The sequence below is a fragment of the Corvus moneduloides genome, chromosome 27 (assembly GCF_009650955.1).
Source record: "Corvus moneduloides isolate bCorMon1 chromosome 27, bCorMon1.pri, whole genome shotgun sequence".
Taxonomy (NCBI): domain Eukaryota; kingdom Metazoa; phylum Chordata; class Aves; order Passeriformes; family Corvidae; genus Corvus; species Corvus moneduloides.
Genome location: NC_045502.1, coordinates 49,932 through 75,046, shown reverse-complemented (window position 1 = coordinate 75,046; position 25,115 = coordinate 49,932). Strand labels below are relative to the sequence as shown.

Genomic DNA, 25,115 nt, shown 5'->3' with positions numbered 1-25,115 from the left:
AGGCCTGAGGTCCCCCAGGGCAAGGGGTCCTCCACGACACAGTGGAAGTCCCCAGGCCGTGGCAGAGGTCCCCAGGCCACGGTTGGGGTCCTGAAGCCACGGTGAGGGTCACCAAGCCATGACGAGGGTTGCGGGCCATGGACCACGGTGCGTGTTGCTAGGCCATACCAAGGGTCTCCAGGCCACGGTGAGAACTGTCTGGCCATTCCGGGGGTCCCCAGAGCCCACAGGGGATCCCAGGCCCCGCCAGGGCCCTCCCCCGGCCCGGCCCGGCCCGGCCCGGCCCGGCGCTCGCCGCCCGACGGCGCAGCCGCCCTGGGCCGGGCTGGAAGGGCGGGGCAAAAGGGGCGGGGCGCCGCGGCGTGGTGACGCAAGGGCGGGGCGGGGCGGGGCCAGAGATCGGGGCCGCTGTCAGAGCCGGGGCCACGAGCGGGCTGCGCGGACGTGCCGGTGGGTTCCACGGCAGGGCCGGACGGTGGGGCCGGACCCAGCCGGGCCGGAGGGCCGGGAGCGGGGGCCGGGGCGGGGCGGGGGCCGCGCCGGGGGCCGCGCCGGGGGCCGCGCCGGGCCGGGGGCCCGCGGTCGCGCCCCGGTGTCCTTGGCGCCGCCCGGGCGCCTGGGAGGAGGGGAGCCGGGCGGGCGGGGCTGTGGCGAGACGGACGGCCCTGCGGCCAATGGCAGAGCCCAGCCGTTGGCTCCGCTCCTGCAGACAGCGCGGAGCGCCGAGTGCGGGCGGCGGCGGCGGGCGGTGATTGGGGGCGCGGGGCGGGGGCGGGCCCGGCGCGCTCTCGGGGGCGGGGCGGGGGTCCCGCTGCCCTTCCCGCGCCCGCCGGCACGCGGGGCCGCCTCACGGGTCCCCCCCGCGCCCTCTCGGCGGCGCCGCTCCGTTCCGTTTGCCCGGTCGGAGGATGCCGTCCGAGCCCGCGGCGCTCCCTGGCGATGTCTGGTGGGCTCTGGTGGGCCGGGGTCGGCGGTTGTAGCGGCCACAGAGGGTCTGCCCCGGAGCCCGCCCGCCGTGAGGCCCTCGCCCGCCGCGGGCCCGGAGGTGCCCGGTGCTGGATCGGCTGCGGCTGCAGCCGGTGGCTGTGGCCCCGCTGCTTCCTGGAAAGTGGAATTTATGCTGTTTTTAACCTAGGACGCGTTCCTAAATTCCAAGTCGTTCCCAAGTACCCGCCATCTAGGCTGACGTCCCCATCCCGATTGCGGGTGGGTCACATTTAGCACTTTAATCTGCTTATTGGTGAGCTCTGGGCCGTCATCTGTTGTGGGTATTCCTGAGGTTTGACCTTTTGGTGAGGTTTGGGCTGTGGCTGGCTGCCCCTCTGCACTTTCCTCAGTCATCACTCCCAGTGTGACCTTTGCATTCCTATTTGACCCTGATATCCCTTATCTCAGACTCGGTTTACTACGTCTTTGCTTCTGGTTCTCTATTTTGATCCAGCTTGCAATTATCCCAGCTCCAAGCTTGTCCTGTCTCTGTCCAGGCTCCTAGCCAACCGTTCCTGCAAGAGATCCTCAAAGAGGATCCTCAAAGCTAGTTCTGCTTGCTTTGGGTCAACCTCTGGCATTAACCTCACTGTTTTCCTGAGAGGTCGCTGGATGCTGCTGAGTGACAGCACCAAAACTGGACAGGAAACTGGAGATGTTGATGCTGCTTCTGTCCTAAAGCTTTTTCCCTGCCATATGCATGCCTATGCTCTGGCACCTGATTCAGTTGACTCTCTGAAATATCACAGAATCGTGGAATGCTTTGAGTAGGAAGGGACCTGAAAGATGATCCAGTTGCACCTATCATGGGCAGGGACACCTTCCACTATCCCAGGTTGCTCCAAGCTCCATCCACCGTGGTCTTGAACTTCCAGGGATGGGACAGCCACAGCTTCTCTGGGCAACCTGTGCTAGTGCCTCAGCACCCTTGCAGGGAAGAATTTCCTCCCAGTATCCCATCTAACCCTGCCCTCTGGCAGTGGGAAGCCAATCCCCCTTGTTCTGTCGTTCCAGGCCCTTGTCTAAAGTCCCTCCTCAGCTCTCTTGGAGCCCCTTTAGGGATTGGGAGAGTCTGTAAGGTCTCCCTGGAGCCTTCTCTTCTCTAGACTGAACATCCCTGACTTTCTCAGCCTTTCAGATAAATACCTGTGTGTGTTATGCTGTGCAGATCTGAAGAGGGTGAATCCCCAGTGCTGTGGCACTCGTGGTCCTGCACCTTTCTTGCCAGGTGTGATTGTGGGCAGGGTGGAAAGGACAAGTGGTTCCCTTTTTCCTATGGGTAAATCTGTCAAACACTTTGGCTGAATTCAGGTGACTCTGGGTCTTCCTCAGGCTGTTTGAACCAAAACCTTATGGTTTGTGATGGGAAGTGTAGCCCCTGTCATGCCAGGCAGACAGAACTACAGAATCGCAGAATATGCTCAGCTGGAAGGGACCCACAAGGATCATCAAGTCCAAGTCCTGGCCCTGCACAGGACCATCCCCAAGAGTCACACCCTGTGCCTGAGAGCGTTGTCTAAATGCTGCTTGAAGTCTTGCCAGGCGCGGTGCTTTGAGCACTTCCCTGGGGAGTCTGTTCCAGTGCCCAAACACCCTCTGGGTGAAGAACCTTTTTCTAATATCTAACCTAAACCTCCCCTGACACAACCCTCGGGTCCTGTTACTGAGAAGAGATCAGTGTCTGAACTAGATTCAGCAAGACAAACCTGGAAGGCTGGCTAGCAAAACGCTGGCCATGGAGGTGTGTTGTTTTCTCTAGTCCCTTGTGAAATTTCTTTTTAATCCGGCTTGATAACTGCTTTGACATTGGGCTGCTGCTCATTAAACTCTTCTGGGATATGGAAACCAGCCAGCTGGGTCACCTCTGGCCTTGGGTCCTGCCTCTTGTGGGAGAAGCTGGGTGGAAAGGGCAGCTCCAAGAAGAGCAGCTCCAAGAAGAGCAGCTCCAAGTGCCTGCACTTCCTTCAGGATGATCCTGCTCCAGTGCTTTCCTTGGGCTGCGCTGGTTGGTTGGATGTGTGTAAACCCCATGGCTGACCCTGTGGCCAACCCCCTGGCTAACCCCAGGCCTCCCGGTACATGCCCTACTGAAAGCTGCAAGTTGGGAGCTCTCAAAGGTCCCACGCCGGCTCTGGGTTACTTTTCTGGGTTCTCTGAGCAGGGGAGAGTGCCTCTCTGGGTCTTTCATCTGCATTGACATTCTTGGGTGTGGGCTTTTGAGGAGAAGCAGTCTGTCCTGGAGTCCACTTCTCAAGTGCTTTGCACTACTATACCCCTACTTTGCAAGCACTTTCCCCTGTAAATGGTTTCTTCCCAGCCTTATCCCGGTGCACGTCACAACAAACCAAGAAGAAGAAAACCTCGGCCAAGCAGAGTGGTCACAGAAATTGAAGCCCAGACCTACCTGGGAGGCAGAGCGATGGAAGAAGCTGAAATTAAGAGATGTGGGTGGCTTTGGTGTGCAGCGGCTCCTTTGAAGCCAGTGTTGGGTACCCAGCAAGCAAATTTGCTTCGCACTGTCATGACAGGGGAGATGATGATGCCACGCTGCCAGGGATGGGAGAGGCAGAGCTGGCCATGCCAGGTGTACTGAGCGTAAACTGCATTTCCAAGCCGTGAGGGACCTGGCTGTGAGACAGGGCGGATGGATGAATCCGAATTAGAAACTGATCCTAAGCTCAGTTCTCCGTGCTCAGGGGAGGGGGTGGTCTCTGTTCAGTGCTCTCCTGCAGTTGTTCGTAACCCACTTTTCTGTTCTCTCTCAACAGGAACTTGTGTGAGGCAACAGGACAAAAATGCTTAACTTAAGGACTTGTGCGGCAAAGCTGAGGCCGTTGACGGCCTCCCAGACTGTAAAGACAATTTCCCAGCACAGACGGGCAGCACCTAGGACGTTCCAACAGCTCAGGTGCTACAGTGCACCGGTGGCTGCTGAACCGTTTCTGAGTGGGACTAGTTCTAACTATGTGGAGGAAATGTATTATGCTTGGCTGGAAAATCCCAAAAGTGTACATAAGGTAAGGATCAACCTTGCCAGGACGTCACCTTCAGTTCTCTGTGTGTCTGAGCAGTGGGTGCAGGTAAGTGCCAGCTCTTGAGGAGGAGTGAATTCATCTGTAGGGGCCAGACGTTTGTGGACGGTCCTTCTGCCTCACTTTGCCCAAAAGAAACAGCAGTGATTCCTTGAGCAAGAGCCAAGAGGAGCTTTTTCTGTTCAAGAGGGAACGCCGTGGGCTTGGGACACGGGCAGCATCCTGGATGACAAGCGGATACAAGGAATGGCTTCTGGGAATCCACCTGTAGCAAGCTCCCAATACTGTATTTTTTCCATCTCTGGTGGCTTATCAAGAGGGTTTATTCCAGAGTGGAGGATGGGGAAGAGGGCCAAGGAGGGTATTCTCCACATTGTGACTTGTTTCCTTTTTGTCTCAGGCACGGGTGGTGGTCTGTGTTGGGGCAGATGTAGGTAAGCTTGGCTTTGAGCTTGTGTGTGTAAAGCCAGACTGCTGATCTGCAGACCAGGAGGGGGACAAGGTCTGGTGGCCAGAGGAATTCCCACCAGCTGCTCCTGAACTTCAAACTGGGAAAACAATCCAGCTGTGGGCAGTATGTGCAGAGGTCTGTCCTGATCTGGATCCCTGAAGCTCTTCCAGCAAGAGTGAGCCCAGCAGGTGAGGGCTCAGCTGGGAGGAGGAGTTCTGAAACCTGACAGCATTTTTTCCCCATTCCCAGTGTTTCACAAGGAAAATGTTCCTCTAGTGACTAAGTCTCAGCATTACCCAGGGGATTTTTAGGACAGTTTTGAACATGTCCTGATGTGGAGCAGGGATTTTCTTTATTCGTGAGTCATGTGCAAGCCAGGATAGAGCGAGTGAATGAGCAACCAGGGGTATAAGGAATCCTATGCCCCAGCACTCATGGCAGTGTGGATGTGTTTTCAATGGCACTGATCCCACCCATCCAAAATGTAGGTGCTAAAACGTTCTCAACGTAGGATTTTCACAAAAAATGTTGACTTCATGCTTCTTTGGAGGGAAACAGACGGCTGAGCCAAACGACAGAATCGGAAGTCACAAAACATCTTAGTTTGGGTTGTGCCCTTTGCAAATAGTGACTCGGGAGCTGCCCAAGCGCATGGTACAGCCCCTCCTTCAGAGGTGCGATATTGAATTAAAAGCCATGAGCTTAAATACTGTAGCTTGATTTAAAAACAAGTGAGGGTTACACCACCTTGTCCCAGCAACAATCATGTCTTTGGCAGAGAGTCGTGCTATGGTACCAGCTCTTTGATTCCAGACTCTGGAGAGTCTTGAAAGTCACTCCGAGTGGATCTGAGAGTAAACATCAGCACTGACCATGGAAGCTGGCTGGGAAGTGAATTTGGGTCCTGTGGCCAGACCTCTGGTTTGCTTCTGGGCTTGTGTCCTCGTTAATGGGGCTTGTCAGCCTGTCTGTAGGCAGGCAGGGCATGTGCACACTTGGCTGAAGAAGTTGGAGGAGAATTCAGGTTGGAAGGAGACTTTGGAGCTTCTGTCCAAGCATCCAGCTTGGAGGTGGCCTCTGGCTTGTTGGTGACATCCATCTTCATGGCTAGACCAGGTCACCTGGGGCCTTGTGCAGTCAGGTTTTGAGCCTCTGTAAGGGTGGAGCTTTCACCACCTCTGCAGGCCCCAAGTCCAGTGTTTATGGTGAAGGATTCCAAGTGTGTGATTTCTGGGTGACTGACCCCCTGGAAATCAACAGCTCTGGAAGTACTTCCAGTGCTCAGAGAGCAGTGGAGTAACTGACACAGGATTTTTCCTCCTGCGTGGCTGGGACTCGTTTGTGACAGCAGGAAGATCAATGATTGAAATGAAATGAAATGAAGTCTTGCCATTTCCAGGAAGCAAACCTGAGACTCGTGATGAAAAAAGCAAGTCTCAAAGACTGCTTTTCCAACAAAACCAAGCTGGAGTCCTGCTTGACAGAAAGGGGTTGGAGTAGGGAGATGGGACTGTATGACCTTTGAGTGTCCTTTCTAACCTAAACCGTTCTGTGATCCTACAAAATCCAGCTCCAGGTCCCAGAACTTTTGGTGGGCTTGATGCGTGTGTTGATGTGGACTTTGCCGGTGCTTCCTGGTGCACTTGGCCTCATTCTGGCCTTGTCTCTTGTGTGGACTCCACCTCGTTCCACTGACCTGTTTACCAAGATTCCTTCGCAGCTCCTCTCTGCACTCCTTTGTCGTGTCTGCACTCGTTTGTCCTGTCTTTGCTTTTCCATGGGTCCCCTGTTCCTGGTGGGATGCTGAGCTGCTGTGCTCGGGCTGGGCTTGCAGCCATCTCTGGTCATGCTGGCTCGCAGTCTTCATCAGCCTGTGTGCCCTGCCGGGGGAGGAAAGTGCCACTCCTGTCCTTGATAAGCGTTGGCCTCCATCCTGCCAGATGAAGGGTCAGATCATAGGGTGGAGCTCTTGGAAGGAGTCACGCTGTCACGCGGACCTGGCTGAGGTTTTTCTGTCCCTATGTAGCACAGAGAGCAGCTGCTCCTCGCTGTGCTGCGTCCCACTAGGGAGGGACACATTCAAGTGGGAAGAGCTGGGGTGTCTTTGCTGTCGTCACCAAAAACCTCTGAGGCTTCCAGCTGATGTGGTGGTCCCAGCTGAGCACACTGAATCCATTTCCTCCTTGTAGACAGCAGGGGTTTAAACTGCAGGACAAGCTTTAGTGCTTGCTTAAAATAGGGAAGGTAAAAAATAGGTTATTTTAGGGAATTTTCTGCATGGAATCCTTTAGCTGAACTCCAGTTTCAAAGTCCGATGAGCAGAGTTGGATAATAGTAACAATAGAATGATAAAAATCAGAGCAGAGTGGGAGAAAGGGGAGATGAGGGCACGGGGGATGGGTGCCAGAGGGCTGCCACAGGGTCGGTGCTGCTTGCTCCTGGACCTCATCCCGTGCATGTGGGGACACCATCCTCCTGCCCCCTGTTTGACCATCTTGGGTGCTCGGCACAGACCACACTGTCTTCCCATCTCCTAAGCAAGCTCATGGGTGCTTCGGGGAAGGTGGCCAAAGAGCTGTGGCTGCAGGTGGGTGGTACCTGCATACACCTGGGGTAGGTTCAGCTTCCTTAAGCAGCACCCCTGGAGTTTGGGTTGAACCAGGGGACAGGGACCCAGCTCTCCTCATGGATCTGTACATGAAGCAGCCCTTAACACAGACTCCTTAACATGCCAGTGTTTGGGATTTTAAATGAAAAGGGGTGAGCCCATCACAGCTCAGAAAACTGAAGGTCCTTGTCTAGGCTGCTAAGGGACACGGCAATGTGCATAGCATGAGCCCATTGGTTGCTGCTTGACTGCCTGCCCTCAGCAAAGATTACCTGCCCTAAATTTGGTTCAGGCTACTTCTCCTCCTCCTTCAGCCTTAAGTTCTGATATTCCTCTTCTTCTCCCTGCGGACCATGCCAAGCAGGGTTGGTGCTTCTGGAGCCCATGGCAGGGGAAGGAGCAGGAAGCAGCCTGAGCTGGAGGTGGAAGCTGTGTGTCCCTTATGCACCTCCCAGCCTGCAGCACCCTCAATGCCTGCAGTGGGTAGGAAACGTCACCCCTGTCCTCTTGCTGTGCATGCCTGACCTCCAAGCTGGGAAGCTGGGACATGACAGTATGAGCCCACACCCTTCTTTGGGAGCTGAGTCTCGTAGAAGGTGCTTGTTTGGCTTGGTGAGCTGGTTTGGGGCTGTTCCCAATAGAGGAGCCAGCCCTGAGCTCCACTCACAGAACCGAGCTCAGGATCCCTCTGAAGCCTGAACTCTCCTGGTGTGTGGCAGACAGCTGGCTCACCAATCCCGCTTTGCCAGTGCATGGAGGAGCACTGGGAAAGCCAGTGCAGACTAATGCTTTGTGTTGTGTCTGTGGGACTGTCTAAAAATGCCCTGAATCTGAGCTCTCTTGTACCCCAAATGTGTGTCTATGTATCTTACATCCTGTATGTGTCTATACAGTGTATAAAAGTGAGTGGAGCACTCACAGAGTTGCCACGGGCACAGAGGAGTCAGAGGGGAGTAACCCCATGAGTTTATTACTGCCATTACCTTTGTCAAATGCTGGATTAAGGCAAAGTTCTCCTTCCTGTGATAAAACAGGATAACTCTGATGGGGCTGTTCGGCCTCTCCCGTGGGAGATGTGGGCTCCAGAGGCACCTCTGTGCTCCCCAGAAACTCTTGGGACGGCCCTTGGATTCTCTTGAATTCGAGACCACATCAGCAGGTTGAAAGGTGATGTTTTCCTGGCACTTATCAGGGCCCCAGCCTGCCCTGTGCCATCCGGACATCATTCTGTGAGGCAATAAAGCACTCAGTGAAAGCGCCCAAGCTGACCCAGCCAGTGACACACCTTGTTTGCAGAGTTTAAAGTGAACTTTCTCTTCCAAAACAGAAGCAAATTGCAACTCCAAGAGGTATGAATGGCAGAAGGGAGAAGGTTATAAAGGCGACACCCCTGGCTCCGTCCCTGTCCCCAGCCCCCTCCCAGGTTGACGGGTGCTCCTTTGCTCTTGCCTGTCTTTATTTGCCAGTACACGAAACAACCTTAAACCACGGAGCAAAGCAGCCAGCCAGGTTCCTCTCCATCCCAAGGGCACAGAGCCCATCCCCGCGTCCTTGTCCCTCCGTTTGCAGGAGCTGATGGCTTTGGGGGCACCCAGGAGCTCTGTGAGCGTGGGGAAGGGAAGAGCAGGGATGGAACATAAAGCAGATCTTCCTCGTTTCCCACTGAAATTTCCTTCAGCAGTCAGAAGAGGGTTGGGTGTTTTCTGTCTTCCCTTTTTTTTTCCCCTTGGGGGAGTGATTGTTTATCAGTTACAGTGTCAAAGCGTTCCAGATTTTATTTATGTTCCTTTAGCGTGACCTGTTTCTAAATTTATTCACCTTGTGCAGTCATGTGGTGGGGCGATGGGGTGCTTGGGTAAATTGGGGCTGGAAATACCTTCCTGGGACATGTGATGGGTGCTGCAACTGGAGGAGCTCTTGGGGGGAGCAGCTGAGCTGAGGCGACTCCAGCAAAGGGCAGGTTTTCAGTCCTCCCCACGCTGCTTCCAGGGGACAAAAACTGTTTTCTGCCCCAAACAAACCCTGCTTTGAGGGCACTTTTCTACCTCATTTAAACACTTTGGGGGTGGCTGGCTGGGCTTTGCCCATCTGTGATCGCCAAGGCTGTATTTGGTGCCCTCCAAGGTGCAGGATGCCAAGCTCCCAGTCGGTGGAGAGAGCCTTGGGCTGAAACCAGCGTGCAAATCCCACGGGATTTGTTTGCTCTAGCGAGCTTCCTGGGTCTGTGCTGGCACACAGCTGCTGTTCTGCTGTGCCCTCATCCTTTGCCATCATCTGGCGGCACATGAGACAAGGCACAAGCGTGACGGGAGGATGTGGCTTGGACTTTGTTTGGCCAGGCTCTCTCCTTCCCCAGATCTGTTGGTGCTTCTGCAAGGAGACAGGTTAACTTGGGTTTGGCCTGGGACACTTCCAGGTTTTTCAGACGGTGCTGGAAAAGTATGACAGTACACCAAGTCTGTCAAGGGCTTTTTTCCTTTCCAAGTGTTTTGGTTTGTTTTCTTAACACCTAAAAATGCCCATCTGCAGAGGGAACAGGAGCAGAGCCTGTTGGCAGCTGCCTCATTCTGGGCATGGGAGAGCTGGTATGGGAGTACCTCCATAGCGCTGGCATTGGTGTCACCAAAAGGATGGGGAGAAATTGAAGAAGAGGTAGAAAAAGGAAACCATTGCTGGTTGAGGGCTGAACAACACAGCTGATGTGGGGATTTAGGTCTCAGACCATTCAGACCATGGAAAGATGAAGAGGTGTATTTGATTACAAGGCCAAAATATTTTTCAGAAAATATTTGGGGTGTTTAGAGGGCAGTGGCTTCCCCTGGCGAGAGGGAAATGGGCTGGAAGTCCAGGCTGGGGCTCGTTGCTCAGAGCAGCGGTTCTGAGAGCAGAGCCAAGGGACGGGGTATCACTGTGTCCTGTCCTGGGTGCCACTGCCAAGAGAGGGGTGGCTCTGGTGTTGGCCTCATGCCAAGAGAAGCAATCTGTATGGATGGGAAGTGGGACAGTGATGTAGCTGGAATAGTGGGAGAGCTTTAGTGCTTTTTTGTTCAAGGCAGGTGGGTGCCTTCAGCAGTGGCTGCATGGAGCTGAGGTACAGGGGAGGAGGCAGCTCTGTCCCCTGCTTTGGCAGTAGAGCTGAGACCTCTGTAACCTCAGCCGAGGAGGTGTTTGGGCTGCAAGTGATGACCCTGCTCACCTCTCTTCTTTCCTTTTTCTAGTCATGGGACATCTTTTTTCGCAACGCCAATGCTGGAGCTGCTCCAGGCACTGCTTACCAAAGCCCCCCTCCACTGACTACCAGCCTCTCCACCCTGTCCCAAGCGCAGTCCCTGGTTCAGGCACAGCCTAACGTGGATAAACTGGTGGAGGACCATCTTGCAGTGCAGTCTCTCATCAGGGCATATCAGGTAGGTGGACTTTGTGCCGAGGAGGGTCGCGTCCTTTGTAGAGGGGCTTGCGGTGGCTGAGGGGGGCTGGATTTAGTGTGAGTGATCCGCGTGTTTGCATGGAGAGCACGCAGGATAGGAGCTGGGCTGCCTGGTTTGGAATAGGAGCAGCTGATCTGTTGGGGCAGAAGCTCAGCTGATGCTTTGCCAGACAATAGGAAGATTAAAGCTTTGTCATCCAAACAGGGTGGCAGGGAGGGGGAGGTCTTCTCCACACAGGGTAGTTTGCTGCCTTCTGGAATGCTGCTCCTGTGCCGTGGGCTCCTGCCATGCTTAGCAGTGGCATGGAGCACCCATCCTGCTTCCCCCCTGTTGCTGACAGAACTTCCAAGGTCCTAAAAGGAAGGCTCAGGAAACGTTGCCATGTGATTCGCAGCCTGATAGAGGCCTCTGGTGCTGATGGGCTGCAGCTCAGACCAATGCGGTCAAGTCAGCCTTCTGGGAGAAATGAATTTGGAGCAGGAAAGAAACATCCTCTGGCTGGGGGAAGGCCAGCAAGTATTTTAACTTGGGAGAACATTTAAGTGTGTTTCTACATCTGTGTTACAGTTTTACTTTTTGCTGTGCTCTGGTTTATCAAGTATGGGGGCTGTAATTATGGCTGTGGTGAGAAGTTAATGAAGCCAGATGCTGTGCAGTTGTGACCGTGAGCTTCTCACGGGTTCCTGTGATGAAGCACTTGCAGTGCTGTGCAGTTGTGTTCCTGCTGAGGTATGGGGAAAATCCAGTGTAAAAGGCTGTGAGTTAGGGCAGGAACTATAGCACTGGGCGAGTCCAAAGGTCTGCCCAGCCTTGGCCCTGCTCTCTGGCTCCAAGATAGTGCCCCTGCCCTGCCTGCCTCTGCAGCTGCAGCGCTGATGTCAGCATCGGGACCTGTTTGCGAGGGCCTGCATGGCTGATTCCATGAGAGATGACCACGCTGCCAGCTCTCAGGCAGCCCCTGCCAGTGGAGCAAGCGGGCAGACGCCGAGTTTGAACGTGCAGTGACTGATGTAGTTGGAGGCAGAAGCTCAAAGTCAGTGATTTGAACACAAAATCCGTAACCTCTTCAGCGTGCTCGTCTCTTCTTCAGGCTCTGAATGGCAGCGCAGGAAGATGATGGCTCTTGGATGTATTTTTCTAAGCTATTTGTAGTGAGAAATCCACCTCCCTCCGTGCCCTGGTGTCACAGTAGAGCTGTAGCTGCAGCGGGATGTGCAGGTGGGGAGGTTCAGGACGGTATATGGAGGTATGAAAGAGTAGGAAGGTGAAGGAAGCCCTGCATGTGATTGGTAACCTACTTAAAACATCACACAAGAATTTCTTACTTGGATCGAGCTTGGTTTTCCCTGTGATTATAGGTGAGCAATTACTACTCTGCTGCGGCATCAGTGAGGACTCCTTAATTGCAACTGTGTTTGCATGTCCAAGTCATTATTACTTTTGAGTTGTGGAGTGGTTTGGCTTGGCAGAGGTCTTACAGACCATCTGGTTCCCACCTCCCTGGCACGGGCAGGGACACCTTCCACTGTGCCAGGTTACTCCAAGCCTGGACCAGCCTGGCCTTGAACACTTGCAGGGATCCAGGGGCAGCCACAGCTTCTCTGGGCAACCTGTGCCAGGGCTTCACCACACTCACAGGGAAGAATTCATATAATCCCAGAATACTTTGTATTGGAAGGGTCCTTAAAGCTTCTCTTGTTCCACCCTGCTGCCCCCCTGCCATAGGCAGGGACACCTACTGCAACCTTCCAAGTTGTTCCACAAGGCACATGCGACCTGGCCTTGAGCACTGCCAGGGAGGGGGCAACCACAGCTTCTCTGGGCAAATTGCCTCTTCATGTGCCTGTGATGCTTAGGAGGAGATCATCAGTGTGAAGTTACTGCATCTGTAGAGAGGAGCTGCTCGAGTTGGGCACTGGGAAAGCATCAGGAGACCCTTACACCCCGTCTCTGCTGTGCAGGAGCTTCCATCGCCCCGCACCCCTGCCAAACCTGGTGTGAGGTAGAGCAGTCCTGCTGGCTGCTGGCACTCTCCTGTGTGCTGTAGGTGACACTAAGCCCAACTTCTCCAGGCTTCAGCTGCAGCTAGAATTGGGGTAGCTCTGCACAAAATGTGAAGAGGGAAAGTCTGAATGAAATTTTCTAACTTCTTTTTTTTTAGGAATGTTTCTTCAATTCACTTGTTTTGATGACTAATCTGTGTTGTTGCTTCCAGGTCAGGGGTCACCACATTGCAAAGCTTGATCCTCTCGGCATTAGTTGTGTAAATTTTGATGATGCACCAGTAACTGTTTCTCCAAACGTCGGTGAGAATTACTCTGCAAATTAATTCTAATGTAATTTAACTTTTTTACCCCTCCCCTCTTTTGTTTTTCTCTCCCTTTTGGTTCCTGTTCTCCTTTCCATTCCTGGTGCATTTCATAGATTCGAGGGCATCATGTAGCACAACTCGATCCACTGGGCATCTTGGATGCAGATCTGGACTCCTCCCTTCCAGCCGATATTATCACATCCACAGACAAACTGGGTGAGGGCTTTGAGAGCAGTTGGTGCTGCATTGCTTGAGCTCCCCTCTCTTTCACAGCTTCTTAGGTAGATTGCTTCACAAGTCGGGGGTCTGAAGTTTCCTTAGTAATGATCACTCTAAAATTGTAGCTGCCGGCAGCAGCAGCAGCAGTGCAGTCCTGCCACCCTCCGGCTGTCACCCCAGTACTCAGCTCATGTTTCTTCAGCCAGTGCCATCACTGATCGTGCTGACCCAGAAGCAAAAAGCCCAGAAGGGCTGGAAGCAATTGCATCTCCTGGAATTGCAAAGCAGAGAGGTTTTGTGTTGGTGAGAGCTGGAGGTCTGTTCTCTCAGCTCCTCTTGCTGCACTTGGGGACCCTCAGAGCTGGGGGTGAACGTACTGGGTTCATCTCTGCAGGGCTGAGGCTGCCCTCCTGAACTTCCAGCTTGCCCCAGCATCTCTAAATCCTTTAGCTGCCTTTTTTCCAAGACTGAGCTATGAGTCCCTACTGGTGATCATAACAAGGAAGCTTTGGGATGCATTCCTGTCCAAGTAGAGAGGCGGAAATCCAAATGTGTTTGAGTGAGAGCTGCATGGGTGTTGTACAGAAGTGTGTGTGTGGTCCCCAGGACTTGAAATCCTGATCTGAAAGTGCTTAAACCCAGCACCTCTCCATGTGCCTTAGAGCTGATTTCTGTAGTTTGCTACCATTCTCCCAGCCAGGATGAGGTTGCTGAACTCTGCCAGCTCATGCAGATCTCTATGCTGCCTCCTACATCAACTTCCTCTATTACCCCTTCAGCTACCTCTTCCGGGCACCCCCTGTCCTGGTACGCAGCCCCCAGCCCCTGCTGCTCACCTGCTGTGCCTCAGTTTCCCTCCCTGAGGGGGGCATGGGGCTGATAGAGGTGTTGGGTGGGCACCCAACCCCTTGGCTGGCTGGTGCCAGCCTCTCTCTGGGAGCCTTGTCCACCCCCCCGCAGATGGCCCATGAGTCAACAGTGGAGCACTCTCGCCTGGACTCAGGGGATGCGGTCACTGCCCTTCCTCCCTGGCTGGCCCAGCACGGTGACCCTGGCCAGCAGGTGGGTGGCAGGGAACAGAGGGGCAGAAGGACATGGGCATCCTGCCACCCTGATGCCCTCAGGGTCCTGTGCCCACTGAGCCCCGTCTGTTCTGTCTCAGGTCCCCCAGGACTCGAGTGGGGAGGAGGAAGATGATGGAGAAGCCTGAGCACATCCCAGCTGCTGCCATGGCAGGTGCCAGCCTCACGGGAGGGCATTCGGGGGCCCTGGACCACTTGCACTGCCAGATGGAAGCTATCCACGGTCATCTACCACCTCTGGTGGCCACAGGATGGCTGCTGGCCCTGACCCATGGCCCCTGTCACAGCTGTCCCTGGGCAGTTGGGACCTTCTCCTGACTGTGCCCGGAGCCAGGAGAGGGCCCCCCCCAAGCCTGCCAGCTCCTGCCCCTTTAACTCATATCTGCCTGGTGCCCCTTTAACTCATATTTCTCCCACCAGCTCAGTGCCAGCCTGGGGCCACCCCACACCAGGGTGAATGGGCAGTGCCACTGCTCCAGTATCACTGGAAGCCCCACCGCAGCAGTCGGGGTCCCAGCAGCTCCTGCCCCTTCAGTCTCTGGGCCTGGCCATGAGCACTGCAGTGCTGGGTGGAGGGGGTGGGGCTCTGGAGGTGACAGCTGCTCCAGGGGAACCCTCTTCACCAGCTGTTCCCCTCTTCTTTTTTCTACCCTTTTCTATTTATAAAGATACTCAAACCTCCTGGCACCAAAGAGACATAACATTGACTGTTTTAAAGGAAAACTGCTTTGTCCCTGTACCTGAGAGGTGGGGGCAAAGGGCAGTCCCCAAATCCTTGTCCAGCAGCTGGGACAAGTGCAAGCCCCTGGGCAGAAGGTGGTAGCCCCGAGCTATCCCCACCTCTGCAGAGGAGGGCCAGGCCAGCAGCACTCCACAGAGTGGAGCCAGCCCCGTGCCAGAACTCCAGCACGCTGCTCCCAGCCTTCTTCCAGCATCCATGACTCAATAGAGATGCTGAGGCAAGGCTGGGGTTGGGTGCATTGTGAGGGAGAGAGGAGGCAAAAGACCGTGATGGGGCCAGGACCGCTGCTTGCTGCGGCTGGGTGGAGGACAGTAGGGCTCCCCTTCTGCAGCTGCCATATGGTCACTGTTCACAGCAGAGAGCACCTGCCAATCCACTCACCAACCTCTTGCCTGGTACCTTGTGCCGCTGCCCGCTCCAAGTGCAGGGACAGCAGCGGAGGGGGCCCAAGTGCCCTTACAGGGCTCATCTGTCCCCAGACCCCCACCCCATGTCCAGGTGTTGGGGGCCTGGCCTGCTGCACCCCAAGGTCCTCTGCAACCCGTGGTGCTGCTATCAGTCTTGGGACCTGCACAGAAGCTGCTGGAGCACTGCAGGTCCCCCCTCAGGCACAAGCACCTGTGCCTCTGGACACCAGGTCTCTGCACATGCCTCTCAGTAGGGGACATACAGATGCTGTCCAGGCAGGGCACAAGGCAGCTCCAGAGAACAACAGTGACTACACCTACACTGATGTGAGTTGGGGGTGTCTGTGTCCCCCACCACCAGGTCCAGCTTGCCCTGGATGGGGGAGGCAGAGGGGATGTGTTGAAGCACAGGCAGGGTCTGCCTGCCCTGGGGGCAGCAGTGATGATGCCAGATGTCCTTGCAGGCCATCATGTCCTACCTGTTTGACTTCAGCCAGGGGGACAAGGTGAGTCTGTCCTCACTGTGGGCTGGGTGGAGGACGCAGAGTGCCATCAGCATTCTCCTGTTGACCCCCTCCCCGGCACCCACAGGCTGACGTCCCACAACGCCCCTGGAGGTCCTATTTCGACCTGATTGTGGTGGACACCCGCAAGCCCCTCTTCTTTGCTGAGGGCACCGTCCTGCGCCAAGTCGACACGGTGGGGACCTCTCCCCTGCTACGGGGCTAGTTGGGGTGGTGGGTACTGTTTAGGCACTGAGGGGGCTCCTGTGAGTACAGCAGGGTAGATTTCATGGCTGATTGAGCACCAAGCAGGCACAGATCCCAGTGTCGCCATCCTGGAGTCCTCTTGTCTTGCAGGACACGGGGAAGCTGCGCATTGGGACATATACCGGCCCCCTCCAGCACTGCGCTGTCTACTCCGGTGGTAAGCGCCCAGCTGGGCTCTGTCTGGGCTCTGTGGGTGGCACGGGGGCCCACTCGCCCCCCACCTTGACCCCCGGCTGTTGCAGGCTCCTCAGATGTGGTGTGTGACCTCCTGGGTGTGAAGGGCAAAGACATCCTCTACATGGGCGACCACATCTTTGGGGACATTCTCAAATCCAAGAAGCGGCAGGGCTGGCGCACCTTTCTGGTGGTGCCTGAGCTGGCCCGCGAGCTGCAGGTCTGGACAGAGAAGAGCGGTGAGCAGTGTCAGGCTGGGGACACAGACTTTGCCGTGCAAGGGAGAGAAGGGAGGGTGAACTCTGAATTCTTTTAATCATAACATAACTGTAGAAGTTTGCCAATGTAAGTCCAATTATGTAGAAGTAGAATTTGTGCTAAACACAGTGATGACAAGAGGTATTTTCATAATTGCTGAGCAAGATTTACACAGCACCAAGGCATTTTCTACTTTTTGTACTGCCACACTGTCAAGGATGCTGGGGATCTGTGGGAAGTTGAAAGGAAACACAGCCAGGAGAGGTGACCCCAAGAGACCAAAGATATATTCTGGACCCTGTACTCAGTGTATAAAGTGGGGGGGACATTTGGAGTTGACAAACAGTTGATGCTGTTTGTCTTCCCAAGTCACCACTGCATGTGATGGGGCCCTGCTCTCCTGGAAGTGGCAGAACACCTGCCTGACCATGGGAAGCAGGGAGTCAATGTTTTGCTTTGCTTGTGTGCACAGCTTTTGCTTTCCCAATTAAACTGTCTTTATCTCAACCCATTAATTCTTTGGCTTTTATCCTTATGATTCTCTCCCCAGTCCTGCTGGTGGAGGACTGCGTGAGCAGCTGCATGGGGCTTGGCTGCTGGCTGGGGTTAAACCACAGCAGTCCGTTTGGACAGGGTACCTCTCCATTCTCCCGGCCAGCACAGCTCACCGCATGCCTTTGGCCTACCCATAACTTCAGGAGGACTTTTATTTTCCTGTGTTTCCCCTCTGGCAACTGAACACTTGCTCCCAACCCCTCTTAGCTACAGGAGGGACATGGCCCTCATCCCCTGGCATGCTCCAGGAGAGGAGAAGCTTGTTCAAGCAGCTCCTTTCCCATTCTCACCTCCTCAGCGAACTTCAGGCACTGAGTTAATACGTTGTTGATCTCCGCTTGGCAGCGCTGCTCTGGATTCTCTTGCTTCTCTTTTGCTTTGACGCTTCTGCAGGATGGCTTCACTGCCTGCTTCTGAAGCAGCGCCATCGGTGGCCGCTTGTACTTCTTGCCTTTGGATGCCAACCACTCCTCCAGCTGTTTCCTGTCCAAGGACCAAGAGATCAGTTACCACCCCAGCAGACAGTAGCTTGGCAAGAGCTGGCTGGTTTTTCCTTGGAATCTCCCTTTAGCCAACTTCAGCTGCTCAAAACCAATCAGTATATCTATGTCAGAAACACATCTGAGCTCTAGACTGGGAAAGGAAAACACTCTCAAGTGTAAGCCTTGAGGCTAAAACAGGAGAGTGGCCACACACTCTCCTTCCACTTACTGAATCGGTGGGAGAGGAACCCAGGGTGACACCCAACATTATCCCCAACCCTTTCCTTTTCAGGGCATCAACCTCCCAAAACGCTTTTGCTGATAAAAGACTTTGGACTCCATTTTCAGCAGGCTCACCCAGTTAAACCTTTTAAACTCTGCTGTTTCCTGGAGGCAAGGACCCAGGTGGCCAGAGCTGCCACTTACTTACGATCTGCAGCTGATGGGATCCTTGGAATGCGCCTAGCCTGCATACCACCTGCCTTTGGTAGCTCTGGTTGAAGCTCATCTCTCCTACTTCTCAAATCATCCTCAAGTACAGGAGTTTTGGAGTTGTGTATGCTGTGAGACTGGTTTGGGTGGCCTGTCCCTTGGGATGCTGCTGTGTGTCCAGGAGGCAGCACCTTCATGTCCTTCCTGTCCATCCCCTCTTTAACCATGGGCCTTGGCAAAGTGACACCTGGGTTCAGGCTGGATTTCAGGTTTGTGGTCCCCTCGGGCTTGCCCAAGGTGGGAGGCTTGGTGGGAAATCTTCTCACTGGGGGAGGTTGGCTGTGGTGCTTGAGACTTCCCCCTGGAGCTGTGCCAGGTGGCTTTCCTACAGGTTGCCTCACTGTAGTAGTTTTTCCCTGGTTTTTCCCTGGGTTTTTATGTAGCAAATTATCAGAAGCAGGAAGGAACCGAGAGGGCTGCAACGGCCGAGTTCTGGTACTTGTATTTTGAGACACACTCTTTGACTCTGGCAGGGTTTTCCTGAATTTATCCAGAACTGGCTCTTCCTTAGGCTGGCGGTTACTAATTCTGTCTTTTGGACCCAGAATAGGCCTTGACGTTACGGCTGAGCTTTGCCTTTGGGCCAAGACTCTCTTCTTCCCGAGACCGTTTCCATCAGATTGTAAAGCTCTGATCAGCACCGGGGGTGTGGAGGCTCGTGGGCCGAGGTTTTCCTTGTGGCAGACTAGCCTGTCCTGCAGCCCCTCATTCAGGGAGTGAGGTGCTCCAGGAGGGGGGTGGTCACTTCCCACCTGAGGTGCTGCTGCAGTGACAGTATCCTGTGCAGACTTCGGGTTCCTTTCTGGATTTAGGTGACCTGAGCTTGAAGGTGGGAGTCTGTCTCTGGTGTGTGCAGAAGCAGGAAGCTTCCCATTGTTCCCCGGCTGCACTGGACACACCCCTGCTGCTCTCTGGGATGTATTTGAAGGCTTCTGCTGAGCAGTGTGGCCAGAGTGCTGTGTGGATTTCGCTCCAAGCTTGCCATGCCCTTGAGCACCCTCCATCACGTTCCCAAGAACATCCTCCTGGTTCCTCTCAATCTGGAAAGACAAAGCAGCCCTCAGCTCCAAGGAGACCACAGCTTGGTCAGACCCTGACAGCTGGCCCAGGGGACAGTCATGACAAAGCAGCTGTCAACAGACCAGTAACACAACACCCACCAGGACACGGGCAAAGGACCAGTCTTCCAAACTGAAACTCCTAACTAAGCTAAACTCCTTTGAAAAATAATTAGTTGACTCACTGCCAGCTACTTAGCTGTCTGTTGTATGCCCCCATTTGGAGTCAGGAACTCACAACCCTGACTTGGGGATGTGGTTTTCAAAGCAAGTTACAGATCTGAATTGCAGCCAGGATGAAAAATTATTATGACTAGAGTACATTCTCTTGTGACCCTGTGTTGGAAAGGGAAAAATGGCCCGGCGGCTCTGGCAGGGGGAGAAATTGCAGTCCCAAACCAATGTGGTTGATAAGAGCAAGCTCCGTTTATTAGCAATCCAGAGGCACTTCTATAGAATACCAGCTTGGTAACTCTTAAGTGGCTTAAAACTTATCAAAGCGCATTTCTACTTCTACCTAATTGGACTTACATTGGCAAGCTTCTACAGTTATGTTATGATTAAAAGAATTCAGAGTTCACCTCCCCCTCTCCAGGTCTTATCCGCACAGCTGTACATCTTCAAAACTCCCTCTTTGTTTCCCAGGCCTTTTTCTTACACAGGCCTTTTTCTCATGCAGAGTTTTTGCTTGTACAGTCCTTTTATTGATCCCAATAATTCTATCAGTGATCCATGCCCCTGATCCCTCAATAATTCTGCAACAAATTCCCTCTTTTTCTTTTTGTACAAGCAATACTTGATTGGCTAAAGATGTAGTGACTTTGTATATTATCTTTTGCAAGCATTGGAAGGCAAGGTGAACATGCTATTACTGATAATATTACTAGTCCTACAGTAATCAAATAGTACACAAATAAAACTTGCCATGATTTTTAATCCTAATAACTTTAACCATCCCTCTAAGCTGAGACCATCTTCTTTTTTCTGTAATTGTGTAGTTAATTGATGTAACTCACTTACCTGCTTGTGAAGTAGGAAAAAGTGGTTAGAATGATTTATACAGCACATACCTTGGAACCTTTCACAGCCATGGCTGTGAGCTAATAGTAGAAAATCAATGGCTACTTAATTTTATAATATTATATGTCTAACACTAATAACATTCACACTTAACTCATTAAGCATTTGCAAGGCTATATTAAACTTATCCCTCTCCCAGCAAGCAAGTTTATGCAAAATAGCGTGAGCCCTGGCTGCTAAAGTACGAGGTAAAAACATAAATGCTAACTAGATTAACTGCTTTTACTTGATCTAAATGGGCAGACAGCTGATTGAAAATGCCTGCTAATGCTCTTGTCTCAAGACAGTCAAAAAACAATTTTTTACTTTACTTCTGTGTCTGGTGCTATACCCAAAAATTTATGCAATATACCCAAAAATTTATGCAATTCTTCTTAGTTTTGTCTTTGGAAAGGGTTCCCCGACACCCACAAGTCACTAGCAACCACCCAGGGCAGCTGTTACATCTGCCCCAGAGTCTCACTATTTCTCCTGCTACGGAGAGTGGTGGATCTGGCAAGTGCTCAGCTCCTTCACTCAGCCACGTCTGCAGCCTCTCCCAAGGCTCCTCGGGACAGAGGTCTCAGAGTTCCAGCTGTTGTAGTAGTGGCGTCACTTTCCTCAGGAGCTGATGCTGACTGCGCCTTCTCGTTTCGGGGTCTGTAGCACGGCACCACTTGCTGGGCACAGCTCTGCTCAGTGATGCAGCGATGACTTGTCCCTGCTGTTGCAGGACATTCTGCAGCATTGCAGTCCACGTTCGTTCCCAGAGCAGGAACTGTGAAGGGGTTAACAACAACTGTGCGATGCTGATGCAGTCCTTTGAACACAGGACATCTGTAAAGATAGACTGCAAAATGCCTTGTGTAGATAAGTCAGCAAGCTTTTTGATTACTTTTTGCATTATTTGTTGGTACTTCTTCTTTTGGGGCTGCTTCCGGGCCACCCTGGCCGGCTTTGGCTTTGCAGGAGACGAAACCGCAGAAGCCGCGCTGCTGCCGGACATCCCGCTGATCGGTGGGGGGGGTTACTCTCTGCCGCTTTTGGCCGGGCTTTAGGACCTCTCTGTTGCTCTGCCGCTTTCGGTGGGGCACCAGGACTGCCTGTGTCTCCTTGGCCCACCTGCGCCCCGCCCCTGGGTTGGGTGTCTCAGCTTCCGCGTTCGCTGCCGTTTCTCCCTCGGCCGTCGGAGGGGCAACATCGGGCTCTGCCGAGTTTAGCAGCTCCTGCACTGAGCGGACGGGTGCTGCTGTGTTTTTAACCGGTTTTCTCGCAGCCAGCCCGAAGGACCACGCTGTCCCAGACTCGGCTCCGGTCTCTGCCCTCTGCTCTGTAAGACCTGCGTCTGTTTCGTTCCCGGAGCTGCTACAGCCGGCGCTGCCACTCTCTAAAGTCTCTATGGCAGCTGCGGCCACTGTCTGTTCTGTTTTTATTTCTGCGAGAGTGCCAGTTACTGCTCTCCAGGTGAATTTGAGAGCTTTTGTTTCTTTAGCTTTCTTTTTAAGCGATCTTGGATCAGCTAGTCCCTTATAAAGGTGCACTTCTTTAAGTCCCCGCTTTTCTAAAAAGCATAAACCAAGGGCCACCTCTGTTTCCATAACTGCGTCTCACCGCAAACTGCGTCTACCCGCAAAACCGCGTCTCACCGCGCTGTCCCTGCTGTCAGGGTCGTGCAGCCTTCAGGTTTAGCCCTCGTCAGCCAAGCGGCGGACCCCTGATGTCAGGTCAGTCCAGGCTGGGATCAGGCGAGCCGCCGATCCTTACGCCCGCTGGCGCTGCTCCGGCGCCGCAGTTGGCTCCCGCCGGGTCGAGAGGAACGAAGTGTCAGTCCGACTTCGAGTTCCGAGTTCGGGCGCCAAATGTTGGAAAAGAAAAAAATGGCCCGGCGGCTCCGGCGGGGGGAGAAATTGCAGTCCCAAACCAATGTGGTTGATAAGAGCAAGCTCCGTTTATTAGCAATCCAGAGGCACTTCTATAGAATACCAGCTTGGTAACTCTTAAGTGGCTTAAAACTTATCAAAGCGCATTTCTGCTTCTACATAATTGGACTTACATTGGCAAGCTTCTACAGTTATGTTATGATTAAAAGAATTCAGAGTTCACCTCCCTCTCTCCAGGTCTTATCCGCACAGCTGTACATCTTCAAAACTCCCTCTTTGTTTCCCAGGCCTTTTTCTTACACAGGCCTTTTTCTCATGCAGAGTTTTTGCTTGTACAGTCCTTTTATTGATCCCAATAATTCTATCAGTGATCCATGCCCCTGATCCCTCAATAATTCTGCAACAACCCTGTAAGTAGCAATCCTGAGTGAGACCCTTTGAGCTCTCCTGGACTGCTGTGGGCTGTGACCAGCATCTCCCTCTGAGCGGGACATCTCAGAGCCAGCAAACTCTCACGTTGGCTGTACTTGGAGGAACAGCAAATGATGTCAACAGAGCCTGGGCTGATGCCCCCTCTCCCCGAGGCTCAACCCTTTGCCTGTTGAGAGGATACAAAGGCATCAACATGAGTCCTTCACTGAATTTGAGGGGAAGTTTTTTCACAGGTATCTACCTTGTACAAACTCTTTAGGTCTATACGTGTGTAAGTATGCTACAGCAAATGTTCCATGAATGTGGCTTTCCTTGGTTGTGCTACAGTAAATTCTATACGAATCCTTTGTTAAATTGTTTAATTTAACCTATTCAATAAATACTGTTAAGTGCTGTTAAAACCTTCAGGCCTAAACTGTTGGTCAAGTCCAGTGCTCAGATTAGCAAGACTGTCCGCTCTGAATCTTGTGACTCAATGGACCTTCCTTATTCCTTTTTAGCCTTACCCTTCCCTTCCCCTGCCTCACTCCCCCAGCCTCCACGTAGGTAATTTTGGAGTGGGTTTTGGTTTTAGATTGATTGATTTTAGATTTTAGCTTGCTTTTTCTCTATGTGCTTTAACCATCCAGTTAGTAGAGTGAACCTTGACAATGAACTTTGTCGTGCTTTCACTTTTATATTACACCTGCTTTTGCTGATACCTTTGCCAGTGATTCTTTAAGCAACCATGAAACACTCATTCGTGACAGGGGACCCTGTTCTGCCCAGACTCACTTAAAGCATGAGAGACCCAAAAGCTTCCTACTTACATGCTTGAGTTTAGAAACTGGCTCGAAGGGTGGATTCAGGTGATTAGTCCAGTTCTTTAAAAAGTGTCTGTGAAAGTCAAACAAATTATCAGGTTATTTATCAGCCATAAGAAAAGCAGAAAGAGTTAAATATCTAACCCACTGCTGGTTGTCTCAGACACAGGAGCTTAGGAGTGGTTTTCAGAAATCAAAAAGCTGTCAAGGAATACTAGCCCATACTATGAATTCTTTTTCTTTTGTGTGGCAACAGAAAAGCAACACAAACCATTAACATCCAAGGTTGTCCCCAAACTTCCATGGACAACAAAGCTAACCAAAATGATTCCTGCAGGCAACTGTCTGCCAGGTAGGGGGTTTGGAGGCTCCCAGATTGCCCTGTGTGTCACAGACAGATGGGGTCACGCCGCTGCCACGCTGCAGGTCATAGTGGTGCCTCAGAGAGTCCTGCGTGGGGTTCACTGCAGTGTAGCTGATCCACAAGCCTTGCAGCTGTCCAGGCACTGGCAGCTAAGCAGGAAGGTGGGACAGCAGGCCACTGTCAGCTCCCACAGTCCTGTCCTCTCCTCCTCACAGAACTGGAGCCCTCTGACAGCAGCCAGCTGGGGAGTTCTCCCATCCCTCTGCTCCAGGGTAGCAGCTCAGCCCTCTGGGAAGATGAATGCCTGCACAAGTACTTTTCCATAAGAAAGAGCCTAGAGAGTGAGGGGATCATCTTCTGTTCTGCCCAAGTGCTGCCCTATGCCAAAAAGAAAGGTCGTGAATCTTCTCTCATTTCTATTACATTAGTGGCGTTTCCCAGAGCCAGGTGACAGGAACTGGTTTGCTCTTTGATCCTGCTTCTTCTCTTCCTATTTTCCTGCCAGATGCACTGAAAACGCCCCTTCCTGATACGAACATATTCCAAAGGCCACTGGAAGCTGCCATTAAAAACCAGTGGTGAGACTCCAATCACCCTTTCCTTGAGACCTGGTTCTGGATCTGAGTTTTTAGCAGCAAGGCTTGTTCTGCCAGAGCCAGGAGCTGAGATGAGAAAGTTTCACAGAGACTCATAAAATATGCAGAAGAGACACCATCAGCCACTGGGAAATGCCAGCACTCAAACCATCCCTCTGCTCCTGCTGCCAGTAACCATAGACCAGTGCCAGGGTGCTGTGGGGGCAGAGCCCAGACAGCGAGGCCCTGGCAGGAGCTGGTTCTTTGTACGCAGGCCAGAGAAGGCAGACACTGGCCAGTGGGGAGAGCCAGCTATACCTCAGACCTTTACATATCACCTCATCCAAGCCCAACATCCTCCTAACTTACTTTGTGCTTGCGCATTTCAGCCTTTCCTTGGCTGCTTGGCAGTTCTGCGGCCGGCTCCTCCGTTGCTCTGCAGAGAGATGACAGGAAATGCAGTGCACACAGCACGGTCTCAGTTCTCAAAGAACAAATATCTGTGACAATGGATTTCTCTTAGTCTCAAACACTACATTGCACATCTCTCAAGCTCCCTGCCTGGGGAACCTGGCAATGCTGTTCCCAGAAATTCCCATGCACATGATACTGCCCAGAGGCTCACTGGCACTTGAGCTTCCTGACCCTCACAGAGTGATGCCACTCAACACCCCAGCTGTGCAGGGCTCAGTTTGCAGAAGGAAAGGGGAGATGCTGCCCACGATTCCGTTTCAGCTGTATATCCCGCAGGCCTGCGCCCACTAGCAGCCAAGGCCTCTTCTAACACAAGTAAGAGGGAAAAGCAAGGAGCGTCTCAAAAGGAGGAGAAAGGATACTTCTGACACTCCCAGTTTGGCTGCGGCACCAGGGCACCTGTCATAGGTTAGCAAGCATAGTCCCGAAAGGGATGTCCTTGCTAAGGGGTGTTTACAGCTTCCTCTGGGAC

General features: G+C 53.1%; 1 protein-coding gene and 1 long non-coding RNA gene across 17 annotated transcripts; one reads left to right on the top strand and one right to left on the bottom strand.

The window, feature by feature from the left end:
• Positions 1-374: 374 nt before the first annotated feature.
• On the top strand, positions 375-25,115 carry LOC116435496 (2-oxoglutarate dehydrogenase, mitochondrial-like). Of its 16 annotated transcripts, XR_004236788.1 has the most exons (13): positions 375-450; positions 3,756-4,004; positions 10,297-10,485; positions 12,931-13,033; positions 13,162-13,843; positions 13,997-14,098; positions 14,199-15,594; positions 15,732-15,773; positions 15,859-15,966; positions 16,128-16,194; positions 16,280-16,450; positions 17,799-18,207; positions 18,811-20,007. XR_004236788.1 is itself a non-coding variant. In XM_032091842.1 (12 exons), the coding sequence occupies exons 8-12, from the start codon at positions 15,738-15,740 to the stop codon at positions 18,005-18,007; spliced, it is 591 nt and encodes a 196-aa protein (XP_031947733.1). In that variant the 5' UTR covers positions 375-450; positions 3,756-4,004; positions 10,297-10,485; positions 12,931-13,033; positions 13,162-13,843; positions 13,997-14,098; positions 14,199-14,272; positions 15,732-15,737; the 3' UTR covers positions 18,008-18,492. The 16 variants fall into 16 exon arrangements, 15 of the variants coding, with proteins under 15 accessions (XP_031947733.1, XP_031947723.1, XP_031947724.1 ...); XM_032091842.1 differs by lacking the exon at positions 18,811-20,007 and having other exon boundaries at positions 14,199-14,272; positions 17,799-18,492; XM_032091832.1 differs by lacking the exon at positions 18,811-20,007 and having other exon boundaries at positions 17,799-18,492.
• Positions 21,469-24,570, bottom strand: LOC116435498. The gene is made up of 2 exons (XR_004236789.1): positions 24,539-24,570; positions 21,469-23,303 (listed from the first exon to the last, which is right to left on the bottom strand). It is a non-coding gene; the product is annotated as an uncharacterized LOC116435498 (long non-coding RNA).

What these genes read in the sequence shown, in the direction of transcription:
- LOC116435496 (XM_032091834.1), top strand. Translation starts at nt 15,070, where the DNA reads ATGCTGAGGCAAGGCTGGGGTTGGGTGCATTGTGAGGGAGAGAGGAGG. An exon ending in GTGACTACACCTACACTGAT is followed by an intron (nt 15,595 to 15,731) that starts GTGAGTTGGGGG and finishes ATGTCCTTGCAG; the next exon opens with GCCATCATGTCCTACCTGTT. An exon ending in TCCTGCGCCAAGTCGACACG is followed by an intron (nt 15,967 to 16,127) that starts GTGGGGACCTCT and finishes CTTGTCTTGCAG; the next exon opens with GACACGGGGAAGCTGCGCAT.